The sequence below is a fragment of the Halichoeres trimaculatus genome, unplaced genomic scaffold (assembly GCF_033239565.1).
Source record: "Halichoeres trimaculatus isolate MK-OKI-2021-1 unplaced genomic scaffold, fHalTri1.1 fHalTri1_scaffold_2, whole genome shotgun sequence".
In the NCBI taxonomy this organism is placed as follows: Eukaryota; Metazoa; Chordata; class Actinopteri; order Labriformes; family Labridae; genus Halichoeres; species Halichoeres trimaculatus.
The window spans coordinates 15,952,271-15,977,865 of NW_027437180.1; the positions used below are offsets into that span (position 1 = coordinate 15,952,271).

General features: G+C 42.6%; 9 protein-coding genes and 1 pseudogene across 9 annotated transcripts; 5 read left to right on the top strand and 5 right to left on the bottom strand.

Moving 5' to 3' along the window:
* The first annotated feature begins 1,330 nt into the window (after positions 1-1,330).
* LOC141784508 (histone H1-like) lies at positions 1,331-2,485 on the top strand. Its single transcript, XM_074662350.1, has one exon. It carries the CDS (start codon positions 1,374-1,376, stop codon positions 1,986-1,988), a length of 615 nt encoding a protein of 204 aa, XP_074518451.1. The 5' UTR covers positions 1,331-1,373; the 3' UTR covers positions 1,989-2,485.
* Positions 1,999-3,049, bottom strand: LOC141784541 (histone H2B-like). The gene has a single exon (XM_074662383.1). The coding sequence runs from the start codon at positions 3,029-3,031 to the stop codon at positions 2,660-2,662; it is 372 nt and encodes a 123-aa protein (XP_074518484.1). The 5' UTR covers positions 3,032-3,049; the 3' UTR covers positions 1,999-2,659.
* Positions 3,050-6,694: 3,645 nt separating this feature from the next.
* Positions 6,695-7,142, bottom strand: LOC141784519 (histone H2A-like). The gene has a single exon (XM_074662361.1). The coding sequence runs from the start codon at positions 7,122-7,124 to the stop codon at positions 6,741-6,743; it is 384 nt and encodes a 127-aa protein (XP_074518462.1). The 5' UTR covers positions 7,125-7,142; the 3' UTR covers positions 6,695-6,740.
* Positions 7,143-7,489: 347 nt separating this feature from the next.
* On the top strand, positions 7,490-7,900 carry LOC141786084 (histone H3). Its single transcript, XM_074664802.1, has one exon. The coding sequence runs from the start codon at positions 7,490-7,492 to the stop codon at positions 7,898-7,900; it is 411 nt and encodes a 136-aa protein (XP_074520903.1).
* A 1,592-nt stretch (positions 7,901-9,492) lies between these two features.
* Positions 9,493-11,079, bottom strand: LOC141786143 (uncharacterized; annotated as a pseudogene).
* Positions 11,080-13,881: 2,802 nt separating this feature from the next.
* Positions 13,882-14,292, bottom strand: LOC141786198 (histone H3). The gene has a single exon (XM_074664949.1). It carries the CDS (start codon positions 14,290-14,292, stop codon positions 13,882-13,884), a length of 411 nt encoding a protein of 136 aa, XP_074521050.1.
* A 347-nt stretch (positions 14,293-14,639) lies between these two features.
* On the top strand, positions 14,640-15,087 carry LOC141784367 (histone H2A-like). Its single transcript, XM_074662194.1, has one exon. It carries the CDS (start codon positions 14,658-14,660, stop codon positions 15,039-15,041), a length of 384 nt encoding a protein of 127 aa, XP_074518295.1. The 5' UTR covers positions 14,640-14,657; the 3' UTR covers positions 15,042-15,087.
* A 3,629-nt stretch (positions 15,088-18,716) lies between these two features.
* On the top strand, positions 18,717-19,407 carry LOC141809845 (histone H2B-like). Its single transcript, XM_074697061.1, has one exon. It carries the CDS (start codon positions 18,720-18,722, stop codon positions 19,089-19,091), a length of 372 nt encoding a protein of 123 aa, XP_074553162.1. The 5' UTR covers positions 18,717-18,719; the 3' UTR covers positions 19,092-19,407.
* A 146-nt stretch (positions 19,408-19,553) lies between these two features.
* LOC141809055 (histone H1-like) lies at positions 19,554-20,420 on the bottom strand. The gene has a single exon (XM_074695871.1). It carries the CDS (start codon positions 20,375-20,377, stop codon positions 19,763-19,765), a length of 615 nt encoding a protein of 204 aa, XP_074551972.1. The 5' UTR covers positions 20,378-20,420; the 3' UTR covers positions 19,554-19,762.
* Positions 20,421-24,631: 4,211 nt separating this feature from the next.
* Positions 24,632-24,943, top strand: LOC141786280 (histone H4). The gene has a single exon (XM_074665028.1). The coding sequence runs from the start codon at positions 24,632-24,634 to the stop codon at positions 24,941-24,943; it is 312 nt and encodes a 103-aa protein (XP_074521129.1).
* Positions 24,944-25,595: the final 652 nt, after the last annotated feature.

Genomic DNA, 25,595 nt, shown 5'->3' on the forward strand with positions numbered 1-25,595 from the left:
CAAAATATGGATGGGTTGATAGGATGAATATAAACAAATGCTTTAAACATGACTCTCTTTGTTTCCCATAACCTGAAATAACAGAGCAGATGGTCAGTGTGAGGCAACAAATTAAATGCTAATAAAAAGACTGTGATGACACTCTTCAGAATGGACAGAGACAAAACGTGATGTAAAACTGTTGCTGCTCACATTTCTTCACTTTGGTTTCTAGAAAGTTTTAGACATCCACTGAATGAAAATGATCAGAGAGCTAAAGGATTACAGCTGGTTTACAGCATTGTTTTAGGTGGTAAAGAAACAATTTTAGGGATGAAAAAAAACTATTGGCCTACGTAGTTAATACTAGAGTTACCCTCTAGTCAACCCTTTTATTTCTTTTTTTTTTGTTGTTGTCTTACATGTTACAAAAGCAAAACAGTTTCATGTTTCTGCACTTAAATTGTGTACCGTTAGTTGAACAGACAATTTTAAGAATGAAAAAAATGATCAAGAATAGTAATAACAACCCACAAAGTTAATACCTATATTTGAAACCTCTGTTTTCAAAATACTTTTATTAAATGCAATATTTATAAATCAGTTTCACGTTTCTGCACTTAAATTGTGGAAACGTTTCAAGAGCAGATCATAGTAAGACAAAAGCAATCATCAAAAATGTCTCTTATTATGTTCATGGTGTTCAACAAAGGTCAAATTCATTAAGTAAACACAAACATACAAAAATGTTTTACAGTGACTGAAGTCATAAGTATAAACTATGTCACAAAATCAATTCTTTCTAACACTGGATATCTCAGAAGTCACCTTCTGTCACAGTGAGAAACTGTAAACTCCTCAGCCTACATCAGTGTGTTTGCTGCTTCTTCAATAACCTGATATTCTAAACAAAGCACGGTCTGCAGGTGACTTTTCTGCTTTTGTGTCTCTACATAAACTTGTAAATAATAGAAAGAAAAGATGTATTTGAGTTGTGATGCGTTTTACATAGATTTATGAAAGAAAAGAGAAGGACAAGTCAATGTGCAGCTGCTATCACCATGATCAATGTGTGATGTTTGGAGTCTCCCTGAACAAAAGCTCAACAACCTGAGCGACAAACATGAGTTCACTGTGAAGAGGAAAAGCTCCAGTATATCCTACTTAACAAATCAGCCTCGATCTCTCCAAGAACAGTTAGTTGCGAGCATTTTTAGGGGAAGAGAAAACACAAGTTAACTGAATTTTTGACTGAGTGGACGAGATGCTGAGTGATTGAGTCTCTATGGTTCTCATGTGTGCTTTAAGGACAGCCTCCTGCTCAGGATTTATCATCACTCAACCCAGAGAATCCTCCTCACGTCTCCTGTAGCGTTTACTGAACCGAGAAAACTATGGCAGAAGTAGCTCCAGCTCCCGCCGCTGCCCCGGCTAAAGCGGCCAAGAAGAAGAGCAGCAAGCCGGTCAAGAGTGGCCCCAGCGTCGGCGAGCTCATCGTTAAAGCCGTGGCTGCTTCCAAGGAGCGCAGCGGCGTGTCGCTGGCTGCTCTCAAGAAGACTCTGGCTGCCGGAGGATACGATGTGGACAAAAACAAGGCACGCGTTAAGACCGCTGTCAAGACCCTTGTGGCAAAGGGAACACTGGTTCAGACTAAGGGAACCGGAGCCTCCGGATCCTTCAAGTTGAACAAGAAGGTGGCTGAGAAGAAGGTCAAGAAGCCGGTAAAGAAAGCCGCTCCGAAAGCCAAGAAGCCAGCAGCCAAGAAAGCAGCAGCGGCCAAGAAGCCCAAGGCAGCTAAGAAGGCAGCGACCCCGAAAAAGGCCAAGAAACCCACAGCGGCCAAGAAAGCTGCAACAAAGAGCCCCAAGAAGGCCGCAAAGAGTCCCAAGAAGACCAAGGCTGCCAAGAGCCCCAAGAAGGCTGTGAAGAAGGCCCCTGCAGCCAAGAAAGCCCCCGCTAAGAAGGTGGCCAAGCCCAAAGCCAAGAAGACAGCAGCCAAGAAGAAGTGAGCTGTTATCACCTGACATCAAATTAAGAAACAAAAACGGCTCTTTTAAGAGCCACACACCTGTCACACTAAATGACTCTGTTCCTGGTAAACGAGGTTGCCATGTCTACACTATCATGGCTGTATGAAACAGCTGAAATATCTGCAGGGGGTACACTTTGCAAAGATAATCTGATTCTATACAAGTAGTGATATAACAATTTAATCAAACTGGCCTTTTTTTTTTTATTACATTATCAGCATGACTGCAAAGCAAATAAGAGGTAAGCATCAAATGCCTCCAACTGATATCATAATCAGGCTCTTGATGTCTGATAAGATTGACTGACATTGGGGCAGCAAGCACCAATCAAGTGAGGAAAAGGTGTGTTCATTAGACAGTAAAAGCGTTAAAAAGGCTGTTGCCATGTCAAACAATCAACCAAAATCAAGTGAAAAAACATTTGCCCGACAAAATGTGGAAAATAATGGGTGCGCGAATGATGAAAGGAATTTAAATTGGACCTCTATTTGACTTTTATTTACACATACCATAAGCTACTAAAAGGCAGTTGTGCAAATTATTAAATCTGTGTTCGTATTATAATCGAATAAATGCAGGAATATGATCGCTTTAGATGTGAGTGGGTGGCTCTTAAAAGAGCCGTTGGTTTGTCTTGATAGCAGAGTTGTTTACTTGGAGCTGGTGTACTTGGTCACAGCCTTGGTGCCCTCGGACACAGCGTGCTTGGCCAGCTCACCGGGCAGCAGCAGGCGGACGGCGGTCTGGATCTCCCTCGATGTGATGGTGGAGCGCTTGTTGTAGTGAGCCAGACGAGAGGCCTCACCGGCGATGCGCTCGAAGATGTCGCTCACAAAAGAGTTCATGATGCCCATCGCTTTGGAGGAGATCCCGGTGTCGGGGTGGACCTGTTTCAGCACCTTGTAGACGTAGATGGCGTAGCTCTCCTTCCTGGACTTTCTCCTCTTCTTCCCGCCCTTCGAAGCGGTTTTGGAGACGGCTTTCTTGGAGCCCTTCTTGGGCGCTTTCACTGTGTCAGGCATGGTCGTAGAGTATTCCAACTGTTTGAGCTTCAACGGTCGCGGGCGCTACTTTTATAAGTCCTCTATGCAGATAAAGCTGTGTTACCGCTCGTGCAGGATTGGCTGGAACTCGCGTTTGAATGAGGCCTGGACGGGGGATTTGGGGCGGGTAGGCTTTCTCCGAAATCCTTGAGTGATTTCCGCTTCGTCGTTGCGCCGTGTGCCAAATTTCTGTGTGTGTCCTGACAAAGTGTCTTTGTTTCCTGATTCTGGGTAAAAGCAGTACAGAAAATGATCTGAGACGATCCACAGTTACAGATCCTGAAGAGGAATTCCATCAGACTGCTAGAATACACAGAAAAGCCTAGGGATATTTTCTAAATGTACTTATTTTTTGTTGTGTGAAGATGTTATTGCAGTTTTGTTTTGTTTTTTAAACCATAAATAAAAAAAAAAACAACATTTCGTCAATAGCGTTTTATACATATGTTTCTGTGTCCCCTTTGCTTTAATGACTTCTGACATCCAGAGAAAAAGACAAACTCCAAATTCTGACTTCTTTTCTCATTAAAAAGAGTAATGTAAACTGTTTTCCTATTCTTGTTGCCCCAATTCTTATTTGTACTTTTTTCAGTTGGGATCTAATGTTGGGCAAAGATTCTCACTCACATGAGCACACTCTCAGTGTTTGCTGGTGAAAAAAAATATGAACGTTATCAACACTGGTGTGCGAGCATATGTGCCAGACCCCATGACACAAATCAACAGCATATGGGGCATCCTACTGAAAGTGTAATACAAATAAAAAAAAAAGAAAAAAACATCTTTTATTTTTAGGATAGGCCTACTTTCTATTGGGAAGAAGCTCTCCCTGGCCAGACCTCTAAAATTTAATTCATGTTAACAAAACCAAAAACATTATTATTATCATTATTATTTTTGAAGTATGGTTTAACAGATATGTGTGGTTAACTCTTAAATGAGTTCAAAGATTTAGATCTATTGTGGGAATAAAATTTAAATTGCTTTAAAAATGCTGAAAAATAGTGTCCCCCGGTTTATGTCACAGTCAAAACACATCAGTTTGAATTTATTGTTTGAGTCTGGATTATAGCCACACCCCTAAATCGTAGAGAGGGAAGCACTCTGAAGTCCCGTACCTATTGAATGCATGGTAAATTGCTGATTGCTATCATTTTATGACATAAAACTTAGTTTTAATTTTGGTAAAAATCTTGGGATTTTTATCAACATATTGCCTTTCTCAGCGAGAACAAATCTTCAAATTCTACTTACTAGCCATGTGCTTGCGAGCATACTGTAGTTAGTCAAAGAATTAGCTAAAAATGTCACAACCCAAACATCTGATGATATTTCGGTCATGCCAAAATACAATGATTAGTAGTTAAACCCCATCATTTTAAAATGTATGATCTGAATAATCATGTCAATGATATGTTTGTTGCAAATTAACATATCTAAGACAATAATTTATTTTGTTTTTAAAGTCATGTTTCCTATTTGAAATTGTAGAGCTCAGAGAAAGATGCCAAACAGAATGCAAAAAGTGGAGCTGAAAGGTTGAGAGAATTCAGACTAAGAGTGAGGGATGACCCAGTGAAATATGACAGATATTTGAAAAGGGAAATAGAAAAAAAAGTAGAAAGTCTATCAGTGTATCTTACAGAGAAAGAAGAGAGATGAGACAAGAGCGGAGGAGATGCAGTGCACAGGAGACAAGTACAAAAAGAGATTGCAGAGGCTAAGGAGTCTTCAAGCATACATGAAAACCAAATGAAAAATAAGTCCGCAAGCAACAAAGACAGACATGGGGGGTATTCCGCCAAGCTGGTAAGCGTCTCAGAAAAGTTACCATAAGGTCTCAATTTATGTTTACAAACAAGAACATCATTCATTACAGTTCTAGACTAAATTAATGTGACACCTGCAGTCCACAAGGCATCTTTCAGAAGACCTTCTCTGAAATGCAGCTAAGGTTATCCTGACGTTTAGCCTGAACGGGACCAGGCTTGTCGTGCTGGTTAGTTTACCATGGTTACCAAGCCACGCTAGCCCTAAGCCTCGTTTGTGGAACCCAACTCTTGCTAAAGTTAGCGAGGCTAACCCAGGGGTGTTCACTTAAACAGATTGTTGAGTAAATACAGACTTGTTTCTTGCTTTGAAAATAATGGTGGTGTCTCTCATCACAAAATGGTGTGTCCATTCCACTTCACTGTAAAAATCAGTAGTGCCTTTCAACTGGGGATTTCTCTTCAGAAATTTAATTTGTTTATTGATATTTAAAAAAAAAAAAAGTGTGATTTTGTCACCACAGGCATGGCCAACATTTAAGGATCGCAACCTTGAAAACTGGGTACGGGTCACAACCAAAACAGTGTAGTCACGACGGAAACAAGATGTGTTTTGTAATAAATAAAGCATAACAAGTTATAAACTAATTTATTAACACACTTCACTAGCAAGGATCACGCAACAACAATGTGAAGTTGAAGATTTAATGAAAAGTAAATAAAGAAAGAATGTTTGAGGGACAGAAAAAGGATAGATGGAGGATTTGTCTCGAGGCTGGTCTGGCAGATCTGCTGGATACTAGGCAGAGGGAGACTCAGTGTGGGGGTTCCCTCTCAGCGTCTCTTTGCCCGAGCTGATATTGGACCCCTGGACTGTTCCTGGAGAGAAAGGTGTAGGAGATGACATTATAGAGAACAAGAGGAGTTGTGATGAAGAAAGGGGGAAAAGGGTTGGGTGGGTTGAGAGATCTGAAACTGACAAGGCCAGATGTGTTTGCCAGGTATATGTAGACTTGTCAGGTGATAAGAGGCATGGTTGAGGCGTGACCCTGCTCCCGAACCGTTTACATATTAACTTCATTAATTTGTTAGCTTTATGTTCTGTCTTGTGAAATATTAACTTTAAAAACAATTGACATTTAGACATTAGACATAGAAATATTGCATTCTATTTCTAAAGAATTGTAATAAGAACATTTTTAAATGAAAATATTCATAATTATTGGGTTTTGAAAAAAATGGCCTCAAAAATATAAAAAGGTTTATTGATAGACAGACAACATCAAGATTAACTGTTCTTAAGATGTGTGACCTTGAAATATGGTCAATATATATATATATATATATATATATATATATATATATATATATATATATATATATATATATATATATATATATATATATATATATATATATATATATATATATATATATATATGGGGGGAATTAGGGGAACTGAAACATACACAAATTACACATGTGTAAAATGTACAATTTACATTTTTGAAATGCTCATCAATGTGCAGTGTCCGTCCAAAACAAAAGAAATGAATGAACAACTATCAAAAGCCCCAATTCTGACACTTTAGGTAGGATGCACCATACACATACCTGCAAACAAGGGTGAAAACACATTTTGGTCACGAGCTTTTAACAGTTGTAATGCAATCCTGATATTTGACTCCCCTTCTCTCTCCTACATTATGCAATGAACACTTATACCCTGCCATCAGCAAGTGGTCTGAGCACGAGGCATTACTCCAGTACCATGTTGCAAGGAAGCATGGCGTAATCTGCCAAACACTTGGTGGATACCTGGAAGATACAATGATTATGCTGTGCAGGAAATTCAGCTCAGTCGTAGAGATGAGTGGCTCTTAAAAGAGCCTTTGGGTTGTTTGTGGTTTGCTATGACTTTACTTCTTGGCGGGCTTCTCGGTCTTCTTGGGCAGCAGGACAGCCTGGATGTTGGGCAGCACACCGCCCTGAGCGATGGTCACTCCGCCCAGCAACTTGTTCAGCTCCTCGTCGTTGCGGACAGCCAGCTGCAGGTGACGGGGGATGATACGGGTCTTCTTGTTGTCACGAGCAGCGTTTCCGGCCAACTCCAGGATCTCAGCGGTCAGGTACTCAAGCACAGCCGCCAGGTAGACGGGGGCACCTGCCCCAACTCGCTGAGCATAGTTTCCTTTGCGCAGCAGTCTGTGGACACGACCCACGGGGAACTGGAGCCCGGCACGGGATGAACGGGTCTTGGCCTTAGCTCTGGCTTTGCCGCCGGTTTTGCCTCTTCCACTCATGATTGGTCTTTTTTCAGTTAGGACTCGGAGAGTAATGAAGTCTTCATCAGCTCAAAGTCCCCTGATATAGGCTGAGAACGCGCGCTTTTCCCCCGCGCACCAACCAGTAAAGAGGCATGGAGCGGAGCAGCAGAGGGCGGCCCGAGCTCAGCTCCGCTCCACCACGCTCTCCAATAAGCAGCGGAGCTTGAGGCGGGGGCTCTGTCCCCCTCCTCTGCGGGGCTGAGCTCCAGAAGCGGCCTCTCACCAATCCCCAGCCGGAGCTCTCAAACAGCGTCACCGTTTCACAGCCGCTCCTCTGCTTTAAAAGCAGCGCGTCTCGCAGTTGCACCACATTTATCTCCAACTTAGAGAAAGAAGACGTCATGGCAAGAACCAAGCAGACCGCCCGTAAATCCACCGGAGGTAAAGCTCCCAGGAAGCAGCTGGCCACCAAGGCTGCCCGGAAGAGCGCCCCGGCCACCGGCGGCGTCAAGAAGCCTCACCGTTACAGGCCCGGTACCGTGGCTCTCCGGGAGATCCGCCGCTACCAGAAATCCACCGAGCTGCTCATCCGCAAGCTGCCCTTCCAGCGCCTGGTCCGAGAAATCGCCCAGGATTTCAAGACCGACCTGCGCTTCCAGAGCTCTGCTGTCATGGCTCTGCAGGAGGCCAGCGAGGCTTACCTGGTGGGGCTGTTCGAGGACACCAACCTGTGCGCCATCCACGCCAAGAGAGTCACCATCATGCCCAAAGACATCCAGCTGGCCCGCCGCATCCGTGGAGAGAGAGCTTAAACTGTCTGCAGCTCAATAATAACAACATAACGGCTCTTTTAAGAGCCACCACACCGAACAAAAGAGCCGAATCTCGCTGAAAATAGAAATCGAACGGGAGTCTCAAAGAGACATGCAACTATGCAATGCAACAAAAATCATCTAACAATTCCGGCAAATTTATGATTAACTCATGTTTTAGTTTCACTATATGTTGAATCCCAAGTATTAACTCCAACCCAGAAGGGACAGATAAACAGGTTGAGTAGGCAGGGAAGAGGTTTCCTCCACACGTCCTAAGCACCGCTCCACCAAACAGCCCAATGCTGCCACACTGTGGTGCTTTGTAACTCCTGCAATGAGTATCAATTTCATATTGAACACGATGACCACAGCAGAAACTTTTCTTCAATAACTGAATTGTTTTATGTTCTGATGAGGTTTTGTCCAAGAAGCAGTAAAAACTTTCTAAGTCACAGAAAAAAATCCTGTGTTGACCTAAGAAGGAGACCATCCTTTCGATGTGGATCACACACCTACTTTTGCTTTCACTGACTGTAGACTTTGAACTGTCGTAAATTTCAAGCAAGGAGTCATATACACCATGAAATGTTTGGCTAAGTTTTGACTGGAGAGGGGAATCCTGTTTTATCTCAGCTGTTAAAACAGCTTCATGATGTTTGGGTTTCTCTCATTCGTTTACATTACACAGTAACTCATGCATTCTGTTGAGTTGACAGTAACAGCGGAAACCGCTGTTTCCATACCTGTTTATTTTTGTTGTTTCCCTTTGTTCACAGAAAGTTTTCTCTTCACTCCCTCTGTGTCCTCTTCCCCTGGGAGTGTCGTGTTGCTGTCCCTGTCCAAGGTGCTGAACAACAACAGGTAAAACCTGCTCTGTCAGTCCTATTAAAGCTCTTTAAAGAACCACCTCACTTACCCCACGGCAGAGATGATTTCTACTCTGTAACAATGTTTTCACTAAGTGTTTCCACACATTGACCTGCAGCAGGCCACCCACTGGAACTGTTAAACAACATTACTATATTCTTGAATTACTCATGCCCCAGCACAATGATAAATGACTCATTAGATGTTTCTCTCCTCTTATCTACCTTAGTATTTCTTTAAATGGTTTAAAAATGTGGGGTTTTATGTCTCGTGAGGACTAATACACTTGAATGTATTCTTTGTTGATGAATTTTCTCCTTAACAAATCTGTAGTTAATATATTTTCCTATGGGAAATGTTAAAACACTAAAATGAGTATTAGAAAAAAAAGAAAGCAGCAGGCCAGAAACGCTTTGGGCTGTGTTACACCTCCTGCAGCAGAGCGCTTCATAAATATGTGGTTGAAGAGACTTGGACAGATTGCTCCGTGGTGAATAAGATACAGTGTGAAAGATTTCAGTGGGAACAGGACTTATAAGATGCAATTATTTCTAGGTGAGACTATGAGCAAAAGATAAAAGGTGTTTATCATTTCCTGAATGAACAGGTTTCACCTGTAAGCCACTGTATTCAATGTGTGATGTTACAGGTTGTACCACTAGAGTGAGCTCTTTGTCGTGAATGATGATCCGGTTGTTAAGTCCCACGTTGTTTGTGATGTTTCACACATTTCTGGGTCCTAACTCCTTCGCGCTCTGTTTAATTCTGTGGATGGAACGCTCAACATGAATTCTGGCACTTGAGATCTGCTTGTTGTGATTAAATTCCTGTTGAGTGAACTGTCCATTGACAAGAAAAGAGGGGATATTTAATAAAGCTCCTTCTGGCAAGATATCTCTAATTGTGAAGCCCTTGTCTGCCATCACCATATCACCTGGCTGTAGATGTCGGAGTAGTTCCGAGTCAGATGTAATAGCTTTGTCAGAGGTGCTCCCACCATACAGGTCACTGCTGAAGGTTATAACCCCATTTGGAGCAACACCGATGAGCGCCTCCAGCGTGGTCCGCCCTATGTTTTGGCTGTAGAGGTGGCTCTGGGTGTCCAGTCTCTCGGTGTTGGAGACAGCAACCTCTGTGCAGTCGAGCACTATCCTGCAGTTTGGGAATGGCTTGAAGCGCTCTGGCAAGGACTCTTGGTTTTTGGCTGTGGATAGGATGCTGTTCTCCAGCATGTCAACATAGAGGATATGATACAGCGCACAGGTTATGGTGGTGAATATGTTTGTCACTGTGGCTGTGCTACAGTTAAATCGGGTGGCAAGATCTACATGGCCAAAATTTAGTTTTAATTTCATCAGTCATAAACAACTGATCAACAAGAGGCCAAATTTGGACAGTCCAATCAGAGTGATACTTTAGCTCAAATTTAGAAAGAAGTGATACAAAAGAACAATGGCAGCATCAGGCAATACAGTGTGATACTGGACCTTTTCAGGATTGGACGAAATTTGGTAAAATGAAAAGGTTTGTTTCTGTTTCTCTAATTGTTTCTTTAGTTTCTCATTTTCATCTCTTAGAATATCATTTTCAATCTGCAGAATTTCAGCTGTTTTTGCTAACCTAAAGGTCTCGTGTTTGTGGCTGCTCCATGGGTTTGTCTGCCTCAGCAGCACTGGGACCTGCTGTCTTCGTTTTCTTCGCCTTTTGAGTTCCATCTTTGGGAAACTCAAAAGCCTTTCCCTCATTCCAGGCAAACCTGGATGATCCTGCTGTGTGATCACCGTCCACAGCCGCGTCAGCGGAGCGGACTAGAGGAAGGGAAGAGGGGAAACTCGATAGATGAGAATCGTGAGTGGCTCTGAAAAGAGCCGTTGGTTTTGATGGCATTGCCACGCCAACTCTTTTCCCTTCTTCGCTGCACACAACCCCCACAGGGAGACAATGACACCTGCTCTGTTTCCATGGCAGCTCCAAGGGGAGATTGGACCAGGAGCACGCCACCTGTCGATGTTCAGCACCGCGCTGACGAGCTGGCTGTGCTGTAGTAAAAGACGGTTCTGGAGAAGGCTTGTTGTCAGCCGCCAATCAGGTTTGGTCGACCCCGAAGACAGCCGCCAGGCCCGGACCAAAGGAGGGACGGGCGGGAAGCCCTCATCCGTGAGCCCCTCGACCTTGGTGATGGGGGCGTACTTCGTCGTCACTTGTGCCTGAAGCTTTCCTGGTTCAGCCACAGCTCCGCACTGATAAGGGAAGCGTGGCCAGGTGGGCTCACGGTGGGCTGTGTGTGCTGCTGTGAAACAGCCCGCCATCTCGGAGAGATGATAGCCCTTGATATGCATCCGCCTTCTCGATGATGCCAGGAAGCTCCTGGACGAGCGCTCCGATGACCAGCAGAGAGGTGGTCGACGACAGGGTGACCCAGCTAAAACTGAGCGAACCCCCACGTGCTCATCTTCAAAGTCAGTCTCAGCTGGAGTGAAACTGATAGTGCCTCCTCGAGTGCGGCGTCATCCGAACCCGGTCCTGCGAGTTGGTTAATGGCTGCTTCCAGGCTGCATGTGTCGGCGACGGTGAAATCATCATCAGCAGTGTCGGTGAAAAAATCCACCCGACGCCGCTCCTTCTCTGGGGACAAGTGCTTGCAGTAGGGACACTTCTCTAGCAAAGTCAGCGCTGGCCCGGCGTGCTCTGGGCCAAGGCAGGACTCGCAGCAAGAATGCATGCAGCTGCTCATGATGTAGCCCGTCTGGCATTCTGGGCAGGGCCGGACTGTCTCTGATGACGCCATGCGTGCTGATAGCGAAGTTTTCCTCGTGCTGCTCATAACGGCTGAAGAAAAAGAGAGAGCAGATCGTATGAACCCGCGGCTATTTATAGGCAGGTAGCACGGGAGGCCCGTCACGTGGGTGGGCGTGGACTACGTTTTTTTCAGTGCTGAGCTGACGCGCGAGGGTAAACCCACTAGCGATAGCCTTAAAGGGCGAAGCCTATACGAAATAGAACATAAACAGTCCTCACTGACTTGAACCCAATAAAAAAATAAAAGAGAAAAATGCTGAAAGAGTTCAGCGTATGAGACCTTTGCAAAAAAAAAAAAAAATGTCAAAAATGTGTTCTCTATCAGTTTGATTTTTTACAATCAGCAAGTAAAATACAGCATGTGTTCAGACTGTAGGCAGTCTCTCTTGCAGGTACACTCAGTGTGTGTTCCTGCAGAGTTTGTGAAGACTGTGGACAGATACTCTCTCCAAGTTTAAAAGTAGGAGTAGAAGAAGCTCTGTGACCGTCCTCCAGCAGAAGTAGAAGTTCTTTTATTTACTATTGACTTAAGTATGAAGTATTGAGCACTTCTTTGTAAATTGGGTAATGAGGCGGGTTTAACTTCTGAAAGATGATCTCTCCTTTCTGTGTGGTGCGAAAATGAAAGGAAGTTACTCATTCCAATCCAAGCTGTTTAATTAATTAAATGTTATCTGTGTAAAAAGAATGATGACATCCTCACTAAAATATTTACTCAGCCTTGACCAGGTGAACACAAGGTGCATCATGACTATCATCAAACACAACAAGGAGCTCATTTTAGTGGTACAACCTGTAACATCACACACTGAATACAGTGGCTTACAGGAGAAACCTGTTCATTCAGGAAACGATAAACACCTTTTCTCTTTTGCTCATAGTCTCACCTAGAAATAATTGCATCTTATTAGTCCTGTTCCCACTGAAATCTTTCACACTGTATCTTATTCACCACGGAGCAATCTGTCCAAGTCTCTTCAACCACATATTTATGAAGCGCTCTGCTGCAGGAGGTGTAACACAGCCCAAAGCGTTTCTGGCCTGCTGCTTTCTTTTTTTTCTAATACTCATTTTAGTGTTTTAACATTTCCCATAGGAAAATATATTAACTACAGATTTGTTAAGGAGAAAATTCATCAACAAAGAATACATTCAAGTGTATTAGTCCTCACGAGACATAAAACCCCACATTTTTAAACCATTTAAAGAAATACTAAGGTAGATAAGAGGAGAGAAACATCTAATGAGTCATTTATCATTGTGCTGGGGCATGAGTAATTCAAGAATATAGTAATGTTGTTTAACAGTTCCAGTGGGTGGCCTGCTGCAGGTCAATGTGTGGAAACACTTAGTGAAAACATTGTTACAGAGTAGAAATCATCTCTGCCGTGGGGTAAGTGAGGTGGTTCTTTAAAGAGCTTTAATAGGACTGACAGAGCAGGTTTTACCTGTTGTTGTTCAGCACCTTGGACAGGGACAGCAACACGACACTCCCAGGGGAAGAGGACACAGAGGGAGTGAAGAGAAAACTTTCTGTGAACAAAGGGAAACAACAAAAATAAACAGGTATGGAAACAGCGGTTTCCGCTGTTACTGTCAACTCAACAGAATGCATGAGTTACTGTGTAATGTAAACGAATGAGAGAAACCCAAACATCATGAAGCTGTTTTAACAGCTGAGATAAAACAGGATTCCCCTCTCCAGTCAAAACTTAGCCAAACATTTCATGGTGTATATGACTCCTTGCTTGAAATTTACGACAGTTCAAAGTCTACAGTCAGTGAAAGCAAAAGTAGGTGTGTGATCCACATCGAAAGGATGGTCTCCTTCTTAGGTCAACACAGGATTTTTTTCTGTGACTTAGAAAGTTTTTACTGCTTCTTGGACAAAACCTCATCAGAACATAAAACAATTCAGTTATTGAAGAAAAGTTTCTGCTGTGGTCATCGTGTTCAATATGAAATTGATACTCATTGCAGGAGTTACAAAGCACCACAGTGTGGCAGCATTGGGCTGTTTGGTGGAGCGGTGCTTAGGACGTGTGGAGGAAACCTCTTCCCTGCCTACTCAACCTGTTTATCTGTCCCTTCTGGGTTGGAGTTAATACTTGGGATTCAACATATAGTGAAACTAAAACATGAGTTAATCATAAATTTGCCGGAATTGTTAGATGATTTTTGTTGCATTGCATAGTTGCATGTCTCTTTGAGACTCCCGTTCGATTTCTATTTTCAGCGAGATTCGGCTCTTTTGTTCGGTGTGGTGGCTCTTAAAAGAGCCGTTATGTTGTTATTATTGAGCTGCAGACAGTTTAAGCTCTCTCTCCACGGATGCGGCGGGCCAGCTGGATGTCTTTGGGCATGATGGTGACTCTCTTGGCGTGGATGGCGCACAGGTTGGTGTCCTCGAACAGCCCCACCAGGTAAGCCTCGCTGGCCTCCTGCAGAGCCATGACAGCAGAACTCTGGAAGCGCAGGTCGGTCTTGAAATCCTGGGCGATTTCTCGGACCAGGCGCTGGAAGGGCAGCTTGCGGATGAGCAGCTCGGTGGATTTCTGGTAGCGGCGGATCTCCCGGAGAGCCACGGTACCGGGCCTGTAACGGTGAGGCTTCTTGACGCCGCCGGTGGCCGGGGCGCTCTTCCGGGCAGCCTTGGTGGCCAGCTGCTTCCTGGGAGCTTTACCTCCGGTGGATTTACGGGCGGTCTGCTTGGTTCTTGCCATGACGTCTTCTTTCTCTAAGTTGGAGATAAATGTGGTGCAACTGCGAGACGCGCTGCTTTTAAAGCAGAGGAGCGGCTGTGAAACGGTGACGCTGTTTGAGAGCTCCGGCTGGGGATTGGTGAGAGGCCGCTTCTGGAGCTCAGCCCCGCAGAGGAGGGGGACAGAGCCCCCGCCTCAAGCTCCGCTGCTTATTGGAGAGCGTGGTGGAGCGGAGCTGAGCTCGGGCCGCCCTCTGCTGCTCCGCTCCATGCCTCTTTACTGGTTGGTGCGCGGGGGAAAAGCGCGCGTTCTCAGCCTATATCAGGGGACTTTGAGCTGATGAAGACTTCATTACTCTCCGAGTCCTAACTGAAAAAAGACCAATCATGAGTGGAAGAGGCAAAACCGGCGGCAAAGCCAGAGCTAAGGCCAAGACCCGTTCATCCCGTGCCGGGCTCCAGTTCCCCGTGGGTCGTGTCCACAGACTGCTGCGCAAAGGAAACTATGCTCAGCGAGTTGGGGCAGGTGCCCCCGTCTACCTGGCGGCTGTGCTTGAGTACCTGACCGCTGAGATCCTGGAGTTGGCCGGAAACGCTGCTCGTGACAACAAGAAGACCCGTATCATCCCCCGTCACCTGCAGCTGGCTGTCCGCAACGACGAGGAGCTGAACAAGTTGCTGGGCGGAGTGACCATCGCTCAGGGCGGTGTGCTGCCCAACATCCAGGCTGTCCTGCTGCCCAAGAAGACCGAGAAGCCCGCCAAGAAGTAAAGTCATAGCAAACCACAAACAACCCAAAGGCTCTTTTAAGAGCCACTCATCTCTACGACTGAGCTGAATTTCCTGCACAGCATAATCATTGTATCTTCCAGGTATCCACCAAGTGTTTGGCAGATTACGCCATGCTTCCTTGCAACATGGTACTGGAGTAATGCCTCGTGCTCAGACCACTTGCTGATGGCAGGGTATAAGTGTTCATTGCATAATGTAGGAGAGAGAAGGGGAGTCAAATATCAGGATTGCATTACAACTGTTAAAAGCTCGTGACCAAAATGTGTTTTCACCCTTGTTTGCAGGTATGTGTATGGTGCATCCTACCTAAAGTGTCAGAATTGGGGCTTTTGATAGTTGTTCATTCATTTCTTTTGTTTTGGACGGACACTGCACATTGATGAGCATTTCAAAAATGTAAATTGTACATTTTACACATGTGTAATTTGTGTATGTTTCAGTTCCCCTAATTCCCCCCATATATATATATATATATATATATATATATATATATATATATATATATATATATATATATATATATATATATATATATATATATTGACCATATTTCAAGGTCACACATCTTAAGAACAGTTAATCTTGATGTTGTCTGTCTATCAATAAACCTTTTTATATTTTTGAGGCCATTTTTTTCAAAACCCAATAATTATGAATATTTTCATTTAAAAATGTTCTTATTACAATTCTTTAGAAATAGAATGCAATATTTCTATGTCTAATGTCTAAATGTCAATTGTTTTCAAAGTTAATATTTCACAAGACAGAACATAAAGCTAACAAATTAATGAAGTTAATATGTAAACGGTTCGGGAGCAGGGTCACGCCTCAACCATGCCTCTTATCACCTGACAAGTCTACATATACCTGGCAAACACATCTGGCCTTGTCAGTTTCAGATCTCTCAACCCACCCAACCCTTTTCCCCCTTTCTTCATCACAACTCCTCTTGTTCTCTATAATGTCATCTCCTACACCTTTCTCTCCAGGAACAGTCCAGGGGTCCAATATCAGCTCGGGCAAAGAGACGCTGAGAGGGAACCCCCACACTGAGTCTCCCTCTGCCTAGTATCCAGCAGATCTGCCAGACCAGCCTCGAGACAAATCCTCCATCTATCCTTTTTCTGTCCCTCAAACATTCTTTCTTTATTTACTTTTCATTAAATCTTCAACTTCACATTGTTGTTGCGTGATCCTTGCTAGTGAAGTGTGTTAATAAATTAGTTTATAACTTGTTATGCTTTATTTATTACAAAACACATCTTGTTTCCGTCGTGACTACACTGTTTTGGTTGTGACCCGTACCCAGTTTTCAAGGTTGCGATCCTTAAATGTTGGCCATGCCTGTGGTGACAAAATCACACTTTTTTTTTTTTTAAATATCAATAAACAAATTAAATTTCTGAAGAGAAATCCCCAGTTGAAAGGCACTACTGATTTTTACAGTGAAGTGGAATGGACACACCATTTTGTGATGAGAGACACCACCATTATTTTCAAAGCAAGAAACAAGTCTGTATTTACTCAACAATCTGTTTAAGTGAACACCCCTGGGTTAGCCTCGCTAACTTTAGCAAGAGTTGGGTTCCACAAACGAGGCTTAGGGCTAGCGTGGCTTGGTAACCATGGTAAACTAACCAGCACGACAAGCCTGGTCCCGTTCAGGCTAAACGTCAGGATAACCTTAGCTGCATTTCAGAGAAGGTCTTCTGAAAGATGCCTTGTGGACTGCAGGTGTCACATTAATTTAGTCTAGAACTGTAATGAATGATGTTCTTGTTTGTAAACATAAATTGAGACCTTATGGTAACTTTTCTGAGACGCTTACCAGCTTGGCGGAATACCCCCCATGTCTGTCTTTGTTGCTTGCGGACTTATTTTTCATTTGGTTTTCATGTATGCTTGAAGACTCCTTAGCCTCTGCAATCTCTTTTTGTACTTGTCTCCTGTGCACTGCATCTCCTCCGCTCTTGTCTCATCTCTCTTCTTTCTCTGTAAGATACACTGATAGACTTTCTACTTTTTTTTCTATTTCCCTTTTCAAATATCTGTCATATTTCACTGGGTCATCCCTCACTCTTAGTCTGAATTCTCTCAACCTTTCAGCTCCACTTTTTGCATTCTGTTTGGCATCTTTCTCTGAGCTCTACAATTTCAAATAGGAAACATGACTTTAAAAACAAAATAAATTATTGTCTTAGATATGTTAATTTGCAACAAACATATCATTGACATGATTATTCAGATCATACATTTTAAAATGATGGGGTTTAACTACTAATCATTGTATTTTGGCATGACCGAAATATCATCAGATGTTTGGGTTGTGACATTTTTAGCTAATTCTTTGACTAACTACAGTATGCTCGCAAGCACATGGCTAGTAAGTAGAATTTGAAGATTTGTTCTCGCTGAGAAAGGCAATATGTTGATAAAAATCCCAAGATTTTTACCAAAATTAAAACTAAGTTTTATGTCATAAAATGATAGCAATCAGCAATTTACCATGCATTCAATAGGTACGGGACTTCAGAGTGCTTCCCTCTCTACGATTTAGGGGTGTGGCTATAATCCAGACTCAAACAATAAATTCAAACTGATGTGTTTTGACTGTGACATAAACCGGGGGACACTATTTTTCAGCATTTTTAAAGCAATTTAAATTTTATTCCCACAATAGATCTAAATCTTTGAACTCATTTAAGAGTTAACCACACATATCTGTTAAACCATACTTCAAAAATAATAATGATAATAATAATGTTTTTGGTTTTGTTAACATGAATTAAATTTTAGAGGTCTGGCCAGGGAGAGCTTCTTCCCAATAGAAAGTAGGCCTATCCTAAAAATAAAAGATGTTTTTTTCTTTTTTTTTTATTTGTATTACACTTTCAGTAGGATGCCCCATATGCTGTTGATTTGTGTCATGGGGTCTGGCACATATGCTCGCACACCAGTGTTGATAACGTTCATATTTTTTTTCACCAGCAAACACTGAGAGTGTGCTCATGTGAGTGAGAATCTTTGCCCAACATTAGATCCCAACTGAAAAAAGTACAAATAAGAATTGGGGCAACAAGAATAGGAAAACAGTTTACATTACTCTTTTTAATGAGAAAAGAAGTCAGAATTTGGAGTTTGTCTTTTTCTCTGGATGTCAGAAGTCATTAAAGCAAAGGGGACACAGAAACATATGTATAAAACGCTATTGACGAAATGTTGTTTTTTTTTTATTTATGGTTTAAAAAACAAAACAAAACTGCAATAACATCTTCACACAACAAAAAATAAGTACATTTAGAAAATATCCCTAGGCTTTTCTGTGTATTCTAGCAGTCTGATGGAATTCCTCTTCAGGATCTGTAACTGTGGATCGTCTCAGATCATTTTCTGTACTGCTTTTACCCAGAATCAGGAAACAAAGACACTTTGTCAGGACACACACAGAAATTTGGCACACGGCGCAACGACGAAGCGGAAATCACTCAAGGATTTCGGAGAAAGCCTACCCGCCCCAAATCCCCCGTCCAGGCCTCATTCAAACGCGAGTTCCAGCCAATCCTGCACGAGCGGTAACACAGCTTTATCTGCATAGAGGACTTATAAAAGTAGCGCCCGCGACCGTTGAAGCTCAAACAGTTGGAATACTCTACGACCATGCCTGATCAAGTGAAAGCGCCCAAGAAGGGCTCCAAGAAAGCCGTCTCCAAAACCGCTTCGAAGGGCGGGAAGAAGAGGAGAAAGTCCAGGAAGGAGAGCTACGCCATCTACGTCTACAAGGTGCTGAAACAGGTCCACCCCGACACCGGGATCTCCTCCAAAGCGATGGGCATCATGAACTCTTTTGTGAGCGACATCTTCGAGCGCATCGCCGGTGAGGCCTCTCGTCTGGCTCACTACAACAAGCGCTCCACCATCACATCGAGGGAGATCCAGACCGCCGTCCGCCTGCTGCTGCCCGGTGAGCTGGCCAAGCACGCTGTGTCCGAGGGCACCAAGGCTGTGACCAAGTACACCAGCTCCAAGTAAACAACTCTGCTATCAAGACAAACCAACGGCTCTTTTAAGAGCCACCCACTCACATCTAAAGCGATCATATTCCTGCATTTATTCGATTATAATACGAACACAGATTTAATAATTTGCACAACTGCCTTTTAGTAGCTTATGGTATGTGTAAATAAAAGTCAAATAGAGGTCCAATTTAAATTCCTTTCATCATTCGCGCACCCATTATTTTCCACATTTTGTCGGGCAAATGTTTTTTCACTTGATTTTGGTTGATTGTTTGACATGGCAACAGCCTTTTTAACGCTTTTACTGTCTAATGAACACACCTTTTCCTCACTTGATTGGTGCTTGCTGCCCCAATGTCAGTCAATTTTATCAGACATCAAGAGCCTGATTATGATATCAGTTGGAGGCATTTGATGCTTACCTCTTATTTGCTTTGCAGTCATGCTGATAATGTAATAAAAAAAAAAAGGCCAGTTTGATTAAATTGTTATATCACTACTTGTATAGAATCAGATTATCTTTGCAAAGTGTACCCCCTGCAGATATTTCAGCTGTTTCATACAGCCATGATAGTGTAGACATGGCAACCTCGTTTACCAGGAACAGAGTCATTTAGTGTGACAGGTGTGTGGCTCTTAAAAGAGCCGTTTTTGTTTCTTAATTTGATGTCAGGTGATAACAGCTCACTTCTTCTTGGCTGCTGTCTTCTTGGCTTTGGGCTTGGCCACCTTCTTAGCGGGGGCTTTCTTGGCTGCAGGGGCCTTCTTCACAGCCTTCTTGGGGCTCTTGGCAGCCTTGGTCTTCTTGGGACTCTTTGCGGCCTTCTTGGGGCTCTTTGTTGCAGCTTTCTTGGCCGCTGTGGGTTTCTTGGCCTTTTTCGGGGTCGCTGCCTTCTTAGCTGCCTTGGGCTTCTTGGCCGCTGCTGCTTTCTTGGCTGCTGGCTTCTTGGCTTTCGGAGCGGCTTTCTTTACCGGCTTCTTGACCTTCTTCTCAGCCACCTTCTTGTTCAACTTGAAGGATCCGGAGGCTCCGGTTCCCTTAGTCTGAACCAGAGTTCCCTTTGCCACAAGGGTCTTGACAGCGGTCTTAACGCGTGCCTTGTTTTTGTCCACATCGTATCCTCCGGCAGCCAGAGTCTTCTTGAGAGCAGCCAGCGACACGCCGCTGCGCTCCTTGGAAGCAGCCACGGCTTTAACGATGAGCTCGCCGACGCTGGGGCCACTCTTGACCGGCTTGCTGCTCTTCTTCTTGGCCGCTTTAGCCGGGGCAGCGGCGGGAGCTGGAGCTACTTCTGCCATAGTTTTCTCGGTTCAGTAAACGCTACAGGAGACGTGAGGAGGATTCTCTGGGTTGAGTGATGATAAATCCTGAGCAGGAGGCTGTCCTTAAAGCACACATGAGAACCATAGAGACTCAATCACTCAGCATCTCGTCCACTCAGTCAAAAATTCAGTTAACTTGTGTTTTCTCTTCCCCTAAAAATGCTCGCAACTAACTGTTCTTGGAGAGATCGAGGCTGATTTGTTAAGTAGGATATACTGGAGCTTTTCCTCTTCACAGTGAACTCATGTTTGTCGCTCAGGTTGTTGAGCTTTTGTTCAGGGAGACTCCAAACATCACACATTGATCATGGTGATAGCAGCTGCACATTGACTTGTCCTTCTCTTTTCTTTCATAAATCTATGTAAAACGCATCACAACTCAAATACATCTTTTCTTTCTATTATTTACAAGTTTATGTAGAGACACAAAAGCAGAAAAGTCACCTGCAGACCGTGCTTTGTTTAGAATATCAGGTTATTGAAGAAGCAGCAAACACACTGATGTAGGCTGAGGAGTTTACAGTTTCTCACTGTGACAGAAGGTGACTTCTGAGATATCCAGTGTTAGAAAGAATTGATTTTGTGACATAGTTTATACTTATGACTTCAGTCACTGTAAAACATTTTTGTATGTTTGTGTTTACTTAATGAATTTGACCTTTGTTGAACACCATGAACATAATAAGAGACATTTTTGATGATTGCTTTTGTCTTACTATGATCTGCTCTTGAAACGTTTCCACAATTTAAGTGCAGAAACGTGAAACTGATTTATAAATATTGCATTTAATAAAAGTATTTTGAAAACAGAGGTTTCAAATATAGGTATTAACTTTGTGGGTTGTTATTACTATTCTTGATCATTTTTTTCATTCTTAAAATTGTCTGTTCAACTAACGGTACACAATTTAAGTGCAGAAACATGAAACTGTTTTGCTTTTGTAACATGTAAGACAACAACAAAAAAAAAAGAAATAAAAGGGTTGACTAGAGGGTAACTCTAGTATTAACTACGTAGGCCAATAGTTTTTTTTCATCCCTAAAATTGTTTCTTTACCACCTAAAACAATGCTGTAAACCAGCTGTAATCCTTTAGCTCTCTGATCATTTTCATTCAGTGGATGTCTAAAACTTTCTAGAAACCAAAGTGAAGAAATGTGAGCAGCAACAGTTTTACATCACGTTTTGTCTCTGTCCATTCTGAAGAGTGTCATCACAGTCTTTTTATTAGCATTTAATTTGTTGCCTCACACTGACCATCTGCTCTGTTATTTCAGGTTATGGGAAACAAAGAGAGTCATGTTTAAAGCATTTGTTTATATTCATCCTATCAACCCATCCATATTTTGTCAATAATTTGCACAATATTGTCATATCAGTAATTAACTCTACGCTGTGCTTGCACTTCTACCTATTCCACTTCTGGTGAGGTTCCAAACCTCATTTTTTAACAATCTACTTTTAATGTGTAGTGACAATAAATTTTAATCTAATCTCTCATCTCATCACATGTGGCTGGAGGGTATGGTTTTATTGTTATGCAACAAGAAAAAAATGCATCTCCTCAAGACAACTTTAACAGTAAACCTTAATAAAAATGATATAATAATAATAATAATAATAATAATAATAATAATAATAATAATAATAATAATAATAATAATAATAAAACATTGATTGGCATGAAACAATTACAAATTTTTAAATGCACAAGTACAAAAGGCTGTGAAAAATATGATGAAAACTCCTAATCAACTTAAACAACAAATGGGGAAGAACGAATCAGTGTCACATTTTAACAGAAAAACACTGAGGTTAACTTTTAAGAATGAGTGAGTCAGTGCAGTGGAGGTCAAGGAGGTGTGTGTGGACAGGCGTGGAGACATATGGGAGATCACAGGGATGGAGGTGCAAGGTTGTGGATGGGTTGGGAGTGCATGATTAGTATATGTAACTGTGTACAGTGTGTTGGAGGGCCAGTGGAGTTGGTGGAAAGGTGTGTGAAAGGAGTGTAAAAGGAGTGATGTGAGTGATATGAGTTTGACAACCCTGCCTTATGAGAAAACAAGTCAAAAGGGACTGTCGATAGTTCAAACCATGGAGCAGGTTTCATGTCTTTAAACAAAACCCAGGGCTTGTCCAACACCACACTCCTTGGGTTTTGTGTTTAACTGAACTTAACTGAATGTAGAGAGTGTAGCCTGCCATTCAAAGATCACAACAGTTGACTTTTCAGACCACACAACAAAATATTTCAGGAAGTCTACTCTCTGAAGGATGGAAATGGGTGGCCCTGAAAAGGACCTTTGGTTTTTAAAGCAGCGTGGTGTTGATATTTAACCTCCAAATCTGTACAGAGTGCGTCCCTGTCTCTTCAGGGTGTAAACCATGTCTATGTTGGTCTCGGTCTTTCTTTTGGCGTGCTCGGTGTAGGTGACGGCATCACGGATTACGTTCTCCAGAAACACCTTGAGCACACCGCGGGTCTCTTGTGATTAATGCTGAGAAGACTGAAAAGCTGAAAACAGGAGGGCATGACACGTTCGAGACACAATGGCTGAAGGAGAGAACTCAGTTTCAGAGTTGCTCCTCAAGCAGTTGAGAGGTGAGGTCCTCATCTAGACCCCTCTAATCTAACTAAGGACGCGGTCAGACTGGCCAATCGTGCCATGCCTAAGCACGCATCAGCCATAAAGCATGTTTCGAATAGCCAGTGCTCTCTGTGTCTCATTGTGCTGACTCTTATGAGATCCTGCTTCATGTAAACAAATGCTTCATGATGATGTAGGCGGGCTGTGCGTGTGTTGATACCCGCTAAAGTCTGGTTAATATTGGGGTAGTGTGACCGCTGGCTGTACTCTACAGCTGGGGAACAGCACTGCAGGGGGGCAATCATGCTTAGGCACGGCACATTTCGGATGGCCAGTGTGACCGCGCTCTATTTGATCTTAAGGGATCAAGCAGAGGTCCCAGCCTCCTCCAACTGACAGACCAACTCATTCTGATAAAAAGAAAACCACATTATGAAATTAAAAGGCCAGTGTGGAAAGAAATAAATCCAAAAAAAAAAAAAAAACATGGGATAACCTTATTTTTCTTAGATTAAAGCTTGGTAAATAAATAATAAGTCATTTTTTATAAGTATGAAATAATCATTATGAAATATCAAATTACAATAATTTGATATGAAAGAATTTTAAAAAATGTAATAACATTATTGCCTTATTTCACAATCTAATGGCCATATTATATATTCCTCAGTTATTCATAAAGATGATGTTTATTTCAAAATTTTGTTTTTATTTATTTAATAATGGGTCTTTTGGGGTTCCAAAGTTTTTATCTAGTACATTTCTGATCGAAAATTATTACATTAATAAATATAATGTCATTAATTATGTCTCTGGATATTGGATATTTATTAGTTATTTGTTATAATTTAGGGGAAATATGAACTGTGTCATCTTTTCTAACCCCCTGCTAAAAATGAACTCTTAAGTGAATGTGTAGTGTTTAGATTTTATTTTTTCCTCACAGATTTTAATTTTCTCCATAAACCAAAAGAGGATCAACAACAAAATGAATGAGAGAAATAACTGATCATGAATATTTCATTTTATCTGTCTGAGAATTGTTTTGAGTCGGACCAAAACATAGTGGATTTTTAAATTCAAGTTCCCTGAATGTTTGATCAAGACCTTTAGAGATTGAAGGGGTGGGGTGGGGGAGCTGCAGTTTTTACTCTGGGATTCACCTTCTGTTCAGAACTGTCCATGGTTCTGATCTGACAAAACAGGAGAGCAGCTGCAAGTCATGTTAGACTAATGTAAACCCTGGATAAAATATTCTTTTGCACGGTCTTCTCTTCTGTATCTGATCCCCCTGACTTCCCCCCTGATGGAAACATTTGATAATCTCTGTATCTATCAAAAGTTATAATGTAGTAATAATAATTCTCAAACATTTTCTTCCTGTCTTTTCCATCCAGTATGTTGCTCGTCTCAGGACAAATATTGTTAAACATTCTGGTCCCAGATATGAAGTCCTAATCTCCGGCTCCGCAGATGGGTCAGTAGATGGCGTTACTCCGCGGGGGAGTTTTCAGTCGCAATGGAAACCAAGAAAGAAGAAAATATGCGCCCTGTCTTCTTTCAAGTTCTCAACTAATATTTAAATATGAGAGATTTCTATGGCGAAATCATTCGACTTGAAACCGAAACTACATCAACCATGAGCGGACGAGGCAAGGGAGGAAAAGGACTCGGTAAAGGAGGCGCTAAGCGTCACCGGAAAGTTCTCCGTGACAACATCCAGGGCATCACCAAGCCCGCTATCCGCCGTCTGGCTCGCCGTGGCGGAGTCAAGCGTATCTCCGGTCTGATCTACGAGGAGACCCGCGGTGTACTCAAGGTGTTCCTGGAGAACGTGATCCGTGACGCCGTCACCTACACCGAGCACGCCAAGAGAAAGACCGTGACCGCCATGGACGTGGTTTACGCTCTGAAGAGACAGGGACGCACTCTATACGGATTCGGAGGTTAAGTTATTCATCAGACTGCTTACGAAAAAACAAAGGTCCTTTTAAGGACCACCCACTGTCCTCATGTAGAGAGCACACAATCCTTCAGCGAATGATACCGTTAATAGAAGTAATTAGTCACCCATGTGAATGGGGCATTCTCGTGACACCTGGATTACGAAGAAATCAAGGTGGTAATGCAAAGGGTGGTCATTATTATTCACAATTTTCAACATTGTGATATGCAGAGCGGATACTACTTCCTGTATGTTCAAATAGATATAATTGAAAAGTCTTGCCACAATGTCTTGAACATATTGATGTTTGTGGAGCCCTGCTTCACCTTCTTTTTTGTCTTCCAGCTACATTTCACCCCTGTGTGCATGTATGCACCCCTTATCGTGAAATCCAGTTTTTCAATCCTTTTATTTTTTTTGTTTACTTTGAATTCTAACTACATTAATCATCTATCTGTAGATTAAATGCCTTCAGTGCGCATTGTCCTCTTTGGGTGACAAATATTTCCTTGACCATTTGCTGTTTTCCTAGGTGGATTGTCTCCCTCAGGCTTATCATGACAGCCTGACAGGCAAAAACACCTAGCGTAACGTGCTGTATGACCAAAGCATCAGAAACATTCACAAAGCTCCGGACCTTTGGAAAAAACGGTAAAGC

What these genes read in the sequence shown, in the direction of transcription:
- LOC141786084 (XM_074664802.1), top strand. Translation starts at nt 7,490, where the DNA reads ATGGCAAGAACCAAGCAGACCGCCCGTAAATCCACCGGAGGTAAAGCT.
- LOC141784519 (XM_074662361.1), bottom strand. Translation starts at nt 7,124, where the DNA reads ATGAGTGGAAGAGGCAAAACCGGCGGCAAAGCCAGAGCTAAGGCCAAG.
- LOC141786198 (XM_074664949.1), bottom strand. Translation starts at nt 14,292, where the DNA reads ATGGCAAGAACCAAGCAGACCGCCCGTAAATCCACCGGAGGTAAAGCT.
- LOC141809845 (XM_074697061.1), top strand. Translation starts at nt 18,720, where the DNA reads ATGCCTGATCAAGTGAAAGCGCCCAAGAAGGGCTCCAAGAAAGCCGTC.
- LOC141784367 (XM_074662194.1), top strand. Translation starts at nt 14,658, where the DNA reads ATGAGTGGAAGAGGCAAAACCGGCGGCAAAGCCAGAGCTAAGGCCAAG.
- LOC141809055 (XM_074695871.1), bottom strand. Translation starts at nt 20,377, where the DNA reads ATGGCAGAAGTAGCTCCAGCTCCCGCCGCTGCCCCGGCTAAAGCGGCC.
- LOC141784508 (XM_074662350.1), top strand. Translation starts at nt 1,374, where the DNA reads ATGGCAGAAGTAGCTCCAGCTCCCGCCGCTGCCCCGGCTAAAGCGGCC.
- LOC141784541 (XM_074662383.1), bottom strand. Translation starts at nt 3,031, where the DNA reads ATGCCTGACACAGTGAAAGCGCCCAAGAAGGGCTCCAAGAAAGCCGTC.
- LOC141786280 (XM_074665028.1), top strand. Translation starts at nt 24,632, where the DNA reads ATGAGCGGACGAGGCAAGGGAGGAAAAGGACTCGGTAAAGGAGGCGCT.